At 47.1% G+C, this 16,757-nt stretch overlaps 1 protein-coding gene across 2 annotated transcripts in view; it reads right to left on the reverse strand.

Annotated features, from left to right (window-relative positions):
- Positions 1–9,023, reverse strand: part of ITGA8 (integrin subunit alpha 8) — a 181,183-nt gene extending 172,160 nt beyond the window's left edge. The window contains exons 1-2 of one of the 2 annotated variants that reach the window (XM_084858984.1): positions 8,605–9,023; positions 2,924–3,048 (exon numbers count right to left, since the gene is read on the reverse strand). In XM_084858984.1, the coding sequence (XP_084715110.1) occupies positions 2,924–3,048; positions 8,605–8,846 (367 nt within the window). In that variant the 5' untranslated portion in view covers positions 8,847–9,023. The remainder of the gene's footprint in view (positions 1–2,923; positions 3,049–8,604) is intronic. The other variant, XM_084858985.1, reaches the window with a different exon arrangement.
- Between the last annotated feature and the right edge of the window lie 7,734 nt (positions 9,024–16,757).

A 16,757-nucleotide genomic window follows, 5' to 3' on the forward strand; every position in this document is an offset into this window, starting at 1 on the left:
TGTGCCACCAAAATGTTTTCTCATATGACTTTGACTAGCCACATCAAAAGGACTTTTCTATTATTTATTTTAAAGATATGTACCCCAACTTTGGGTCAAACAATCTCCAACACAGCTCATAAGAGACTAAAACAATGCACAAAATATGGTTGCAGAATGATGAATGACTCTCCCAGATTGTCTCTTGGTTGGGGGCAACTGGAGGGATGTGATGTTGATGTCTCTCCCTAGCTTGCTGGTGTTCCTGCTTTTGCTGCTGTCCTTACAGGGCCTGCAGCAAGCCCAGGGGAAATAGCATCCTGCCCAGGATGAATGCTGGCAAGCACTACTGGGTGGAACTGTCTCCAGTGGGTGTGGCTTATTGTCACCCAGGCCAATTGAATGTGGCTTCTGGCTGATCTCTCAGTAAGGCGTGGCCAACAGTGACATCAGGGGGATATGCTGTTAAAGGCTCTTCCATAGCTCTGTGTGTTCTTGCAGGGCTAGCCTCAAGAGTTGGCAAGGCTGGGCACCTACCAAGGCCCATACCCCAGCAGAGGGCCCACTGCCAAGAGTCTCTGGAGGTGTTCCTCCTCTTCGCCATTGCAACCTGCTTGTTCAGCCGGTTCTCATTCTGGCCCAGACAAACATGGTGGGGTGAAAGAGGAGCAAGAGATGCCACTGCCTGCATGCTCATTGGCTTTCTGCCTGTCAAGCAAGAAGGTGGTAACAATGATGAAGAAGAGGAGGAGCATCAGCAAGCAACAATGCTGGTGAGAAGGTGAACTCACTGAGGAAGACGGTGTCTTGCCCAAGGGTCCTCCAAAACCTGGAGCTGGCACCGTCTTCTTGCCGCTGCTGTAACCTTACCCACCTGCAGCAAGCCCAAGAGAAATAGAAGGATGCTGCCAAGCAGAGCCAGATATAACTCATGTTATATGTGGAGCTGTCTTTGAAGATGACTCAGTGGCTTCAATGGATGCAGAACATGGCTGCCAGAATGTTGACTGGTAGGACCGGTTTTGTGTATATTATGCCAACACTGAAAGAATTCCATTTGCACCTTCCTATTTTTTTCCAGGCCCAATTCAAGGTGTGTGGATGTACCTTTAAAGCCCTAAATGGCTTGGGACCCAAATACTTAAAAGTGTGCCTCCTTCCCATACCATTCTGCCAGTACCTTAAGATCTCCTGCTGGGGTCTTTCTCCAGGTTGCCTCCTATTGTTGTTTTTGTTATTATTGTTGTTGTTGTTATTCAGTATTATGCCTCCATAATATTCCATGTGGCTGAAGTGGGCTATAGTCCTTGAAAATCTGTGCCACAACACTCTTTGTTGTCCGTTATGGGAGGCACCTTATGTGACCACAGTGGAAAGAGTTTCTTGGCAGTGGCAGCCCAGCTATGGAAGAAGCATTCCTGGTCTTCCCTTCCTCAAGCTTTCTTTATTTCAGCAGCCTAGAGGGTGGGGGAGATAGAGCCTTTTTGTTGGTGCAATTGTTAAAGAGCTGGGAGTAAAAAACAACACTGCTAATCCATCACAGATCACCCAGAGCTCTACCAGTAGATCCTTGATCTACCATTTTGCTCCAACCTTGCTGTAGATCCCAAATTAACTTGCTGAGAAAAATGATTATGGGTTAAAAACTCCCCGTCACCTGGTCAAACGTGTCTCCCTTTGGGACATCTCTGTCCCTCTTGTCTTGTTCTCAAAGAGAACTTTGAAGACACCATTAAAAATGGTCCATGCATGGAAATCCAATAAAGCTACTCCAGGCAAGAGTTTCTTTCTGAGTCACTAGAAGAGACTGCACATAATTCCTGAAGATTTAGCTTTCCATTGTCTCACAACCATCTCATGTGCTGAGGCAGGGCTTGTTAACAATTATGCTATTTATTCATCCAGAGCCCATTTTCTGCCCTTTGAGGCCTTGCTTGTTTGTCTGTAGGCAAGCTGAGTGTTCAGTTCCAGCCTCCTCACTTGTGCCTGAAGGAGATCTGCCTCAGGAGGTGCTGGTGTATTCAAAAAGATATCACCTTACTGACTTTGCCTCTTTATCCCAGGCATGTTTTGACATGGATGTTTGCAGAACTGAGGCTGTGCATACCCCTACACTCATGAAAGCACCACAAAAGTTAAACTGAACTTGATGAATCCTAGCCGTCACTTCTAAAGATCAGATCTGTCTAAATTAAAACCTTTCAATTTTAATGTTTCAGTAGACACTAGCACCAAATGGTTTTCAAGGGCCATAAAGGGAAAAACAACAGAAAACATAAACAGCCCGCATAGTCTCAAATGTGTTTTCCCTTTAATTAAATAAGAACCATCTGTTGGAGAACGGGGGGCGGGGGGGGCAGGGGTTTGAAGTAGATGTAATCCATATTATTCCTACATTGGTTTCCACCCAGCCTCCATTATTCTGAAATAACGTTCTCCCTTTCTGAAAAGGATTAAATAAGCATGCAACACGTGGTAACTTTTGCTCCACCCGACTGGATGGAAAACTCTTTGTATAGAGGAGTGTTAAACACTGACTACATGCAGATTTCAACTTTAGAAAAGAACGTTGAACCTGGAACGTGCTATGTAAAACTGGTTGCCTTTAAAACCAAAAAAAAACCAAGGACTCCAGTGTAAACCACATGGCATGAAAACAGCAGCCAAAACCCAGACATCTTAGTTAAGGTGCAGCATGCAAGTACAAGCCCTGGAGGTCATAGCACTGTTATTTCTCTGGGGACCATTAAACACTTCCCCACAAAGCCTGTACATACAAACATCCAAGAGTAGTGTTTCCTCTAGAGAACTGCAGAGTTAGATCAGACGAACTGACATAGCTGGAGAGAGCCTCCAGTCTGCTCACGTATGGGACAACCTCATGAATACTGGGGTTCAACCGAATGTTCCCATGCAGATGATGACGCAGAGCCAATGTACTTACTTGTATTATCAAAGGGGATCTGTTTACACTCAGTGACTGGCCAAGGGCAATGGTAGACCGCTCCTCCTTCCACGATGTCCGGCTGGGTCGTGTTAGCTTTAGGCGCTCCGACTAGGATGCTAACTCTGCAAAATATTCAGAAAAGCTTGTTTCATGAATAATAAGGATGAATCTGAAATATCAAAACCTGGTTGTTTTGTTGAAAGACTGCTGTTTGCAAAACACCAGCCCTATCAAAACCGTACAATTGTGCAATACAAAAAAAAAAATGGCCAAGGCAATAGCTCAGAATCTCTCTCTCTCCCCCCTCCCCGCCCCCCAGCCTTTCTGGATTCTTCACTACATCATCAAGGTCAAATGAGAACATATGGCTCCCACACAGCCAGAACAGTGTTGGTTATGGGGTCAATGGGGAGATCACCAGCAAAAGAGCTGGATGTCATTATTTAGTTAAACAATGTTTCCCCAACACTTTCCCCGGGAACTTGTTTGCAGAGCCAATCCAGTTCCATGGAACCAATAGCTTTTACTCACAACGTTGCCTACTGGATAACTGGCTTCGTTTTTTTCATGTTACTTTTTTTTTACTGTCCTGGTTGTTGGCATACCCATACGCAACGTAATCTGGGAATGGTCAAGTACATATCTATTTCAGTGCAAATACATGTTTCAAGAAAACGCCAATGTTTCTGCATAATATATGTGTAAGGCACTGACAAACTCATGTGTCCAGCCCCTTTCAAGTTTAAATGCAATGCATCTGACACTGGAGGCAATATTTAACCTTCATGACTAGTAGCCACAGATACGCAATTGCTATTTTCTATTATCCTATGTCTGTACCTCTCCACACTACAATGGCCCAGAGCTGCAGCTATCCCTAAGCCCAACACTTTCCCTAATCTTGCCCTCTGTTCTTCTCCCATGACAACTGCTGAAATGACTTTTTTAAGCTCCGGTTTCACTACTCCGCAACCTAAGACAGCATTTTAAAAAATTCACTCAACCTTCTCACCAAAGGTGGAGATGCCGCACTATGGAAGTGGATTCAGACATGTTTGCAGGCAAAGTATCTAAATTGTTTAAAATTACTGAGGTTACTGTATGTGCCATGCTTTGAACATGCTCAGACGGGTGGGCAGAAAGCAGATCTCCAGATGTTTTGGGCTTCAACTTGCAGCATTCCTAACCACTGGCCATGCTGGCAGGGGCTTCTGGGAGTTGACATCCAAAACATCTGGAGATCTATCTTCTGCCCATGCCTGCTCTAAGACGTTATATAAAAGCTAAGTCATATTATTCTTAAATATGAATACCGTTGCATTGCACGGCAATAAAGACGTACAACTTCTCCACCCCAACTCATCATTAGTTTGTTGTCACAGTATATTGTGATGGCCAGGGGGGTAGTTCACTTAAAAAAAAAATTAGAGGGATTCATAAAAGGATAGGTCTGACCATGGCCATGACAGCTAAAGCCAGAAGCTCCCTGTTCAGAGGCAGAACATCAGTTCTCATCAGATGCTAGGAACAACCAACCAGGGACTGTGCACTGTTTTTGTGAGCATCTGCTGCACAGGTAGACTTTTGCTGCATTAAGCAAGGAAATTCTGATGATCCCAGTAACAATGGAATTGACCTTTATGTACGGAATAACAATAATAATCGCCATAAATGCTGGAGGCAGACAGGGGATAGCAAGGTTCCTGGTCTTTCTCACTGGTGCTCCCCACTGATGGCATATTAACAAGCTTGTTGGCCTACTTTGCTCCTTGCATCCATTTTGCCAAGTTCTTTGGGCACTTGGTACTGCCTAAGAGCCAGTACCAATTCAGCTATGCACATAGCTAAAGCCTGGTAATATGGGGCCCAGTTCCAGGATCCTCAAGTCAGAGAGCTAGAAGTGATCAAAAGGCCACCCAATTATCATCATCACCATCATAATCATCATCACATTTGTATAGAGCTTTCAAGGATTCCAACTTCCTGACGTACCTGGACCTGGTTTGCACATAACACAAATACATGGGTCCAACAACCCACAGGTACATCAGCTCCCTACCATTTAATCCTCACAACTGACGACCCAGGAATGGTGCATTCCCGGGTTGTTTTGGAAACAAGCATGCACAGGAGGCAGCACACCCTTAGGGGGACGCTGAATGGAAGAGAGTGAATGGGGTACCCACACCAGTAGTAATTACACCTGCCCCAATGGGGTCCCATTTGGTCCATCCCATGCGTCTGCCTTCTAAGAGTTTTTTAAAAACATGTTTGGCAGATTTGCATGAATGCACTGAAACACAGCAACCCAAGCAGTAATTGCTCCAAAAAGGAGCCTCAATGTGGGGGCAGGGGCTGCTCCAAAAAGGAGCCTCAATGTGGGGGCAGGGGCAATAACTCCCATTTGCTGACTTCATCAGGACTTGGGGAATTGTCAAAATGGAACAGGAAACTTAAAGGTGTCAGTTCAAGGCTTAACAGCAAGAGGATGACATTGTCCAGTGGGAGTCTCCCCCCCGCCCCATGTCTTTGGTGCTCCTTTTCGGAGCACTTCCTTCACTAGCATTTTCTCCCTTTTTCAGTGTTTCTGAATTATGCAAATGGGTTCATACTTTCCTTTAGTATCATACCCCACCCCAACTGGTATTTCTCAAGTGTGCGCAGATTAACCTACGTGCAGTCTCACCTTGTTGATTTCCTAGTGCATTACCTACCCTACTTTGGGGCTTCCTTTGACAGCTGTAGCATACAAGGAAATCAACAAGGCGAGACTACACACAGCAGACAGATGATTCTGTAATCATCATCATCATTTAAAAAAATACATCTGCATACTTCCAAAGCACCAGAAAAGAAGAAGTGACGACCGAGTTATGGTGGCTCCAAAGTGCCATTTTGGCATCGGTGGAGGGGCAGTTACTGGCGAGGGAGGAGGGAGGCTGGAGGCAGCACTGGCGAGATCACGAAGAGCAGCATGGACTTTTTTGCCACTCTTGCCAAGTGGCTCTGTAGCTGCTTGGGACAAACCATGATGCTGGGTTTGGCTGTCACAGCAAGCCACCCTGAGAACAAGCTACCCTCAATGGCCCTACTATAAGCCGTGGGCTCTCAGGGTGGCTTGTTAATGCAAAACTTCCCACGCTGAATCGTCTGCACTGGGTTTGCATGTTATGGTAAGCCATGCTGACACTAACAGGGCTTGTAACCCACTATGGCTCATCATGACTTGCGAACCCAGTTTTAGTGATTATGCTAGCTGGCCATCCATACATCAGTAACTTCCCTGCTCCGATTAATTCATCCAGTCCACACCATCATGTTTCATAAACAGCCCATGGTTAAGCAGACTGATCCTCAGTATGACCTCAACTCTGCTTGACTCATTTTCCCAAATATTGAGATTACTGTCTCCTGCTCCCAAACCACATCCCCTCCAAAAGCTTGAGACACCAGTCCCATTCACACATGCACGGCCAACATCAAGTGATGACTTGTATGTGAGAATGGGACATCGTGGATCAAACACGTCTGGGTCTTGTCAGTGTCTGGATGGGAGATCATCTGGAAACCCCAACATATGCTGCTTTCGTTCCATGACGGAAGACAGGCAGTATATAAATGTACGAAATAAATAAATAATTAAAATCCACCCGCACCATCTCAATCACAATGCTTTTCAGTGGAGCAAACAAGTGTATGATAATCAATCATGGAACAATCAAGTGATGTATACATGTAAACCTGCGTATTGTTGGCTGCATTCACATGTTGACTTTATCAAAGCAATCTATTAAACTGCAGCAGCCGACAGTTTGCAAGAGACAGTTTGCTTCAGTTTCTCCGAAGCCCCACTGATGTCTAAGCAGAGACACCACAGGTCAGCTATCAAGAGAAAACTGCTGTGCGCCTAAGATCAGATAGATGAAGTTTGATTTTCTGCCCAGTTAAGACAACATCATAGATTTTAGTCCTACTGAATTCAGTAGAACAGAATCAGCAGAAATCCAACTTCCTTTAAAGATGCAAAAAGCACTGATAAACTAGGTGCTTCCAGATGGAGGGTTCCTAGTGCTACCAATCAAAAGACATTTTGCAGCAATTCTGTCTTTTCCTCCTTAACAGAAAAAGGAAAAAGATGGAAGAAGCTGTGGGAAAACATGGGAGGGTTTCAAATTGGTGATGATAATGTTTGGACACTCCACAACATTCTGTGGATGAGTTGGGGCAACTGCATCATAAAAGCCTGGTCTGGAGGAATTTAGTGTCAGTAAAACACAGACACAATTTGGTCTGGACCAGCTTCATGGGCGCTCTATTGAAATGTATAGACCTTCTCAGGAGTAGGTGGCTTGTGCATTTTTAGGAGGGGCTCTATCAGCCTAAACCCAGGGGTAGAGCTCAAGCAGCTTGCATTGTGGATGACACTGTCAAACTGAGCTACCCATAGACATTCACCAGTTACAGCTTTATAGAAGTTCCTACTGAAATCTAAATTTGTGCAGTTCTGTCAGCCTCAACAGCACTAAAGCCAGATCAATCCGCTGTTGAGACTCAACTGAATTGTGGACTTGTGATCTGTGTGACATCTGCTCTGGGGCAAAGGATCCAGATGCATTGAGATCTGTCCACATGAACCACAGCTCAGTTAAAAGGCAGGATTTGTGTCAATTTTACTACCACTGGGATCAATCCAGATGCAACAATCTAGAATAAATGACATAGCGTCCACTGAACTCTTTGGAAGTTTACACAGGAGCTGGTATCGATGTGGCTGCAATACTACACCAATAGTTTGGAACATTTTTACAGCGGTCCCTTCACTAGCCTCTCTGCAGCGTCTCACTAGACAGCAGTGCTCTCCCATCTGCACAACCCTAGGCATGCCTGCTCAGAACTAAATCCCACGGAGGTCAATGGACCTGGGTGAGTGTGGGTATAGGATTGCAGGCTTGTGCTATGGTCCTATGCACACTTACTTGGAAGTATGCCTCATTGAACTTATTGGGACTTACTTTCCAAGTAAAGCTGTCTAGGACTGTGTTGCATGGCTGCAGTCCTAAATCCCCTTACTTGGGGCTAAGTGCTTAGTTGGACTTACTTCTTAAGTAGCCTTGCTAGCGACTTCAGAGACCTGGCCCCTCGCCCACAGACACAAAATTGCATATAATTTGCATATGCTAATACGTCTTTGTGTGGATGCAGCCTTTGAAATAATTCACCACATTCCACAGAAGGCAAGTAACTGCAAATCGCCTTTTCACTACATTCACACCCCACCCCAGAACACCCAAACCAGTTCAATTAATTTACCCATTACCCCCAAATTAATTTTTCACCCAGGAGATCCAGATCCTGCTCCAAAATCAATTTCTCTTCCATGCATAGGATGGCGCTGGGGAAAAAAAGAGTGCGCGGGTTGCCGAATCCCCACTGACGGCCAACGCCAATAAATCGACCTAGAATTCGGCATCTCCTCCCGCTTCCGTGGGCTATCTGGCTCGTGTGTCGATGGATCGCAATGGATCCGGACCCTTTCCTCGGGAGCGCTTGAATCAATGCAAGAGGGGGGGGGGACGGAGGGTGATGTCTCTGTCGAGTCGCTTCTCCGCCGGCTATTTCCGAGAGGAAATTTCCCGGGCTCCCCCCAGTCCAGCCTGTCAGCGCGGGGCGCAACTTACGCGTGCGGCGCAGGGCTGTGGAAATCCAGCGCGTAGCCGAAGTAGCTGCCGTCGGGGCCGCTGTAGACGGCGAGCTTCTCCTGGTCCAGGTTGAAGGCGCGCAGCGTTCCGGCCAGCGGCGCCAGCAGCAGCAGCAGCGAGAGGAGCGCGCCGCCGCCCGCCGCGCAGCGCCGGCACCCAGGCGACGCGGGCGGCAGCGGCAGCGGCGGCGGGAGCAGCCGCCTCCGCCGCCGCCTCCACATCCTCCTGGCAGCGGCTCCCGCGCCTCGCCTCTCTCGCCTGCTCCCCGGCAGCCCCAAGCGGCCGTGGTCGGAGTAGAAAGGCGGCACGGCCCCGCCGGGAGCCTCGCAGGGCTACCTCTGGCCGCCGCCGCCGCCGCCCCCGCGTCTCGCTCCTCTGCGCGCGCCGCCCGCCAGGAGGTGGCACGGCGGGGGAGGCGCGAAGCCATCCGCCCCCGAGCCTCGAGCCGCCGCCGCCGCCGGCCGGCCGAGCAGAGCGCGCAAGGCGGCCCCTTCTCGCGGCGCCCCCTGGTGTCGCTCCCGCGCCGGAGCTGGCGAGCGGCGCAAAGGCCGGGAGCCTCTCGCAGTCCCGGCCGGCGGCTCCGATCTCGGCGGGGCGGGCAATCCCCCCTGGGTTTCAGCCAGAAGCAGCCCGAACTCCGAAGGAGCTATCCAAGGTGCGGGACCCACTTGGGGGACTGGGTTCGGCACCTTGGATAGCTCCTTTAGAGTTCTGACGGAGACCCAGAGCGGGATCACTGCCCCTCTGACGTTGGAGCCATCGGCCTCCACTGCTTAGAACGTAAGGCCGTAAGCAGAGCCCTACTGGATCAGGCCCAGGCTCCAGCTAGTCCAGTAGTCACAGAGGGGCCAACCAGCTGTCGACGGGGAACCCACAAGCAGGACACGACTGCCACAGCACCATCCCGCCCATGATCCCAGCAACTGGTGTACATAGGCATAGGGCCTCCGATACTGGAGGTAGCATAGAGCCATCAGGACTAGTAGTAGCCACTGATTTGTCTGTACGCTCCTCTGGTGAATGGCCCCCGCTGCTGTGCTTCTCTTGAAGCCGTTTAAGCTTTGCACAGAATTATCCCAGACTGAACTTTTCTCATTTCACTGCCGTTGGTTGAGCCCTGCACCATTTACACACACTCCTCCACTCAAACATGCCAGCCAACTGAGTCTAGCACATTGTGCATCTAATGAAGCGGGGTAGAGTCTTACACCATAACACATGTCCAGCTTTCCTGGATGGGGTGCCCTCCAAGTGTGCTGTTACACTTGTGTCCTGCTTGTGGGTTCCTAGGTCAACAGCTGGTTGGCCGCTGCGTGAACAGAATGCTGGACTAGATGGTCTGATCCAGCAGGGCTCTGCCTATGTTCTTATGTGTTGGACAGACCACAACTCCCAGCATCCTCCAGCCAGCATGTAGTCCAACACTGCTTATTCCTCCCCCTGCAGCTTACTTTCCCTCCTGCCTTTCTCCCTTCACCCGTGAGTGTGTGTGTGTGTGTGTGTGTGTGCGTGCGTCTATGTATACTGTTTATGTGTATGTGTGTGCACCAACTCAGAATGACATTCTACCCACCTGATGAAATGGGCTCTGATCCACAAACACCGATGCATTAATAACTTTTCTAAGTTTTGAAGGTGCCACAAGGTGTTTTTTTAAGCAAACATGGGCACCCCTCTAGAAATTACTCAAAAGAAGAGCGAGACAGGTAGAGCTATGCACAAATGGCCTCTCAAAATTCTCCAGGTTATTTGTGGGCAGCAAAATTGACAGGATAATTTCACTGAATTTCTCCTAGGGGCGGAGAAATTCTCCAGCAGTTTCTCACAGATAGGGCTGTGAGAAATTGGCAGGGGTCGTAGCACAGCTCCTTTCTCGGGTTTTTGGTTTATTACACTGCTTCTGTAGATGGAAACAGCATCAATTGGGTTGAGGCTTCCACTTTTCTGAGGCAGAGTTTTTAATTTCGTTTGGTGATATTTTTTAGCTTACCTAATCACTGTGAGGTGGACAAGGGTGCTGTGAGTGTTTTCTCTCTCTATTACACATCTTCCCATAGTTTTGCAGCCCCCCAGGCCACCTGCACTTCCTGAACTGAAAAAGCCGCATGGGAGGATTTGCCTCATGACGTCTTCCTCCCGGGGGCTTTAACTGACTTGGAGGAGAAGGTGCAGGGAATGCTGATCAAATTTGCAGATGACACAAAATTGGGTGGGATAGCTAATACTTTGGAAGGCAGAAACAAAATTCAAAGTGATCTTGATAGACTGGAGCGCTGGGCAGAAAACAACAGAATGGCATTTAATAGGGACAAATGCCAAGTTCTGCACCTAGGAAAAAGAAACCAAATGCACAGTTACAAGATGGGGGATACGTGGCTCATCCACACTACACGCGAGAAGGATCTTGGAATTGTTGTCAATCACAGGCTGAATATGAGCCAGGCTGCATTAATAGAAGCATAGCTTCCAAATTCCAGGACGTACTAGTTCCCCTCTACTCAGCACTGGTTAGGCGTCATCTGGAGTACTGTGTCCAGTTCTGGGCACCGCACTTTAAGAAGGATACAGGCAAGCTGGAGAGGGTTCAGAGGAGGGCAACAAAGATGATCAGGGGACTGAAACAAAGCCCTATGAAGAGAGACTGAAAGAACTGGGCATACTTAGCCTTGAGAAGAGAAGACTGAGGGGAGATATAATAGCGCTCTTCAAGTACTTGAAAGGTTGTCACAGAGGGGAAGGCCAGGATCTCTTCTTGATCATCCCAGAGTGCAGGACATGGAATAATGGGCTCACGTTACAGGAAGCCAGATTCTGGCTGAACATCAGGAAAAACGTCCTGACTGTTAGAGCAATACGACAATGGAGCCAATTATCTCTGGAGGTGGTGGGCTCTCCCACACTGGAGGCCTTCAAGACGAGGCTGGACAGCCATCTGTCAGCGATGCTCTGACCAGGATTCCTGCACTGAGAAGGGGGTTGGACTCGATGTCCTTGTAGGCCCCTTCCAACCCTACTATCCTATGATTCTATGAACTGATGTGCAGGAAGCCAAGGAGGCTACAAGCTGCCATTGAGATTATTGTACAATGAAAGACAGGACAATCACACATACTCCATGGCCACCTCATAAGTAAAGGAAGGACAAGAACCCCAAACCCAACCCATGGGAATTTCTCCAAAATTTCTCTTCTTATGAATTTCTTTTAGAAAGAAATTTCTTTTACCAAATTGAATGTGGGAGAAACTTTTGGCACAGCACTAGAGACAGGTGCTGCTTCCAGACGGAGGGCTTCTAGTGCCACCAATTAGAAGGTGTTGTGCAGCATTGTGCAGGGATCTGTATTGGGACCAGTGCTTTCCAACCTGTCCATAAATGATCTGGAATTAAGAGTGAGCAGTGAGGTAGCCAAGTTTGCTGATAACACCAAACTATTTAGGGCAGTTAAAACAAAAAAGGGATTATGAGGAGCTCCAAAAGGATCTCTCCAGACTGGGAGAATAGGCATCCAAATGGCAAATGCAGTTCAGTGAAAGCAAGTGTAAAGTGATACCTGTTGGGGCAAAAAATCCCAACACCAGGGATCTGAGCTAGCAGTGACTGACCAGGAAAGAGATCTTGGGGTTCTGGTGGACAGCTCGATGAAGATGTCAAACCAGTGTGCGGCCAATGTAAAAAAAGACAAACTCCATGTTAGGCATAATTAGAAAAGGAATTGAGATGGGCACACTGTGAATACTGTGCACAGTTCTAGTCATCACATCTAAAAAAAGATATTGTAGAGCTGGAAAAAGTGCAGAAAAGGCAACTAAAATGATCAAGGGGCTGGAGCATCTCCCCTATGAAGGAAGATTATAACAGCTGTGATTGTTTAACTTGGAAAAAAGGAGGGTAAGGGGAGACAAGATAGAGGTCTACAAAATTATGCATGGTGTGGAGAATGTGGATAGGGAGACATTTTTCTCCCTCTCCCAAAATACTTGAACCCAGGATCATCTTATGAAGCTGATTGGTGGGAGATTCAGGACAGATAAAAGAAGTACTTCTTCACACAGTGCATAAACTATGGAATTCACTACTACAGGATGTAGTGATGGCCGCCAGTTTGGATGGATTTAAAAGGGTTTGGACAAATTCCTAGAGAAGGCTATCAATGGCTACTAGTCCAGATGACTATGTGCTACCTCCAGTACCAGAGACAGTGAGCCTATGTACACCAGTTGCTGGGGAACATGGGCTGGAGGATACTGTTGCACTTGTGTCCTGCTTGTGGGTTCCCGGTCAACACCTTGGTCTGATCCAGCATGGCTCTTACATTTTTATTCTGGCTTTTTCTTCAGTAAGAAAAAAAGACAGAAAAAGCAGTGGAAAAACACAGGGTTACGAGTGGAAGACGATGACTGGAACCCATAAAATTCTATGAAGGATACATGGCGATGATGCCATAAAAGCCTTATCTGGAAGCACCCACAGTCTGCAATGGAGCCCAATTATCCCTTTTTCTTTTCTGCCACCACACCAGAAGGCAAAGCAATGATACCCCAGTCCTCTCCCTCACGCACATCCAAATACAGTCAGGGCCAGAAATATTGGAACAAGGATAACTGTTCTGGCAGTTAGCCTCCGTACACCACCACATTGAAGTTGAAAGGAAACACACCCAGATGGGAGCAAAGTCAGGATTTTCAGCTGTAATTCAAGGGGTTTGACAAAAGTGGGGCCCTAACCATTCAGGAAGGACAGCCAGTGGCATACACATACCCCCATCGTTGGTGGCTCATAAGTAATGGAACAAACCAACATAATTTCAGACTTAAGGATTGCCTTTAATACTTGGATGAAAATTGCAGTCAATGACTGCCTGAAGTCTGGAACCCATGGACATGACCAAATGCTGAGCTTCCTCCCTCAAGATGCTTTGCCAGGCCTTTACTGCAGCTGCCTTCAGCTGCTGCTTGTTTGTGGGTCTTTCTGTCTTCAGGAAGTGAAAAGCATGCTCTATTGGGTTGAGATCAGGTGACTGAAGAACATCCCACTTCTTTGCCTAGAGAAACTCTTGGGTAGCTTTTGCTGTATGTTTTAGGTCATTATCCATCTGCAATATGAAGCGGCGTCCTATCAATTTGGCAGCATTCGGCTGAATCTGAGCAGAATGTATGGCCCTATACACTTCAGAATTCATCCTGCTGCTTTTATCAGCAGTCAGGTCATCAATAAACACCAGTGACCTGGTTCCATTGGCAGCCATACATGCCCATGCCATAACACTGCCTCTACTATGTTTGACAGATGATGTGGTATGCTTTGGATCATGAGCTGTTCCTTTCCTTCTCCATACTTTTCTCTTTCCATCATTCTGGTACAAGTTAATCTTGGTTTCATCAGTCCAAAGAACCTTATTCCAGAACTGAGCAGGCGTTTTTAGGTGTTTGCTGGCATAGGCTAATCTGGCCTTTTGGTTCTTGAGCATTACCAGTGGTTTGCACTTTGTTGTGAAGCCTCTGTATTTACATTCATAAAGCTGTCTCTTGACTGTAGATGTTGACAATGACATGCCTACCTCCTCAAGAGCATTCTTGACCTGGCTAGATGTTGTGAAAGGGTTCCTCTTCACCATGAGCAGAATTCTGTGGTCATCCATTTTAGTTGTCTTCCGTGGTCTTCCAGGCCTTTTGCTGTTGCTGAGCTTGCCAGTTAATTCCTTCTTTTTCAGGATGTTCCAAACTGTTGTGTTGGCCACTCCCAATGTTTTTGCTATCTCTCTGATGGGTTTATTTTGTTTCCTCAGCCTAATGATGGCCTCCTTCACTCGCATGGACACCTCTTTGCTGAGGTGAAGAAAAATGGAGGTGAAGAAAAATGGAAATGCTGAGGTGAAGAAAAATGTAATAGAGGATACTCCTTGGAAAAGGGTGACAGTTAGGAGAAGAAGAACTAGACGCCACTCTGCACCAGTGGAAGCAGTGGAGCTGTGGAACCGATTCCAGGTACTTGCGGATGAGACTGGAGGACAGCCTGCAGAGGAAGAATCACAGGGGAACCTACATGAGAGTGAGCAAGAGGCTAAAGGTCAGTCAAACAGAGGCGATGAAACCCAGGCCTACAACTACAGGAAGAGAAGAGTGGTAGTAGTGGGAGACTCCTTGCTGCGTGGGATCGAGACCCAAGTATGTTGTGAAGACCCATGGACTCACCAAGTATGTTGTTTCCCGGGAGGACGAATTAGAGACGTGACTGAAAGGTTGCCTGCACTCATAAAGCCCACTGACAGGTATCCCTTTCTTCTCATCCATGTGGGAACAAACGATACCGCCAAGCGGAGCTATGAAGAAATCACGTCAGACTTTGAAGCTTTGGGAAGGAAACTCAAGAACTTTGGGGCCCAGATAGTTTTCTCATCCATCCTTCCAGTAGTTAGAAGAGGGATAGAAAGGGAACGAAAAATACTCCAGGTGAATGACTGGCTACGAAGGTGGTGCCGATGAGAGAGATTTGGATTCTGGGACCACAGGCTATACCTCCTGGAAGATGGGCTGTTGGCAAGGGATGGGTTGCACCTCACAAAGAATGGGAAGAATGTGTTTGGCCACAGCATGAAGAACTTAATCAGGAGGGCTTTAAACTGAATCCTAAGGGAAAGGGAGATATAATGTTGGGGGTAACAATGGACGTAGGCGCATGCACTGCAACAGAGAGAACAGTTCTGATAGCGCCCAATAATACTCTTCAGACACATGTAGGAAGAAAGCCAGACTATGAAGCACATGGTCTTCGATGTCTATAAACTAATGCCCAGAGTATGGGAAACAAACAGAATGAACTTGAACTCTTAATACAGGAGGGAAATTATGACTTGATAGGTATAACTGAGACTTGGTGGGATGACTCTCATGACTGGAATACAGCAATTGAAGGATATAACTTGTTCAAAAAGAACAGGAGGAACAGAAAGGGAGGTGGGGTTGCACTGTATGTGAAAAATACATATCTCTGCACAGAAATACAGGAGGATGAGCTTGGTAGAGGATTGGCTATCCTTGACTTCATCCTAACCAACAGAGATGACTTAGTGGATAAAGTAGCAGTTACAGGAACTCTGGGGGAAAGCGACCATGTTGTACTTGAGTTCTTGGTTCTAAGGGAAGCAAAAGCCGAGTGTAGTCAAATGCGTACCCTGTATTTTAGGAAAGCTGATTTTAATAAACTCAGAACAATGATCAGTAAGGTCCCATGGCAAGCGACTCTAACAAGAAAAGGAGTCCAAGATGGGTGGGAGCTTTTAAAAAAGGAAATTCTCAAGGCACAATCACAAACCATTCCAACAAGAAGAAAAGGTGGAAGACAACAGAAGAAGCCAATGTGGCTTCACAAAAAGCTTAGGGATGTTCTGAAAACAAAAAAGGACACATATAGGAAGTGGAAAGAAGGCCAAGTAACAAAGGAAGAGTACAGGCAGGTAGCACAGAATTGCAGGGATGGCGTCAGGAAGGCTAAAGCTGAGAACAAGCTGAGGTTAGCGAGGGAGGCTAAAAACAACAAAAAGGCTTTCTTCGGCTACGTGCATAGTAAAAGGCAGAGGGAAGAAATGGTGGTTCAGCTATTAAATAAGGATGGCAAAATGATAACAGATGACAAAGAAAAGGCAGAGGTGCTCAATTCCTACTTTGGCTCAGTCTTTTCCCAAAAGAGGGTCTATGACCCCCCTGGCAAAGGCGAAGTACAGGCTGAAGGGGCAGGATTGCAGCTTGAGATTGATAGGCATATGGTCAAGGAACACCTAATTACTTTGAATGAGTTCAAATCTCCAGGGCCAGAGGAACTGCATCCTAGAATAATAAAGGAACTGGCAGAAGAACTCTCAGAACCGCTGTCTATTCTCCTTGAGAAATCATGGAGGACGGGGGAAGTGCCAGATGACTGGAGGAGGGCTAATGTGGTCCCTATCTTCAAAAAGGGTAAAAAGGAGGAACCTGGGAACTACAGACCAGTCAGTCTGACATCAATCCCTGGGCAAATTCTGGAGCAGATGATAAAGCAATCCATCTGGAAGCACCTTGAAAACAGTGCAGTGATTACTCGAAGCCAACATGGATTTGTCAAAAACAAGTCCTGCCAGACAAATCTGATCTCATTT

Source organism: Heloderma suspectum, chromosome 5 (genome assembly GCF_057233095.1).
Source record: "Heloderma suspectum isolate Gila_16-S chromosome 5, 16-S_ref, whole genome shotgun sequence".
Classification (NCBI taxonomy): Eukaryota; Metazoa; Chordata; class Lepidosauria; order Squamata; family Helodermatidae; genus Heloderma; species Heloderma suspectum.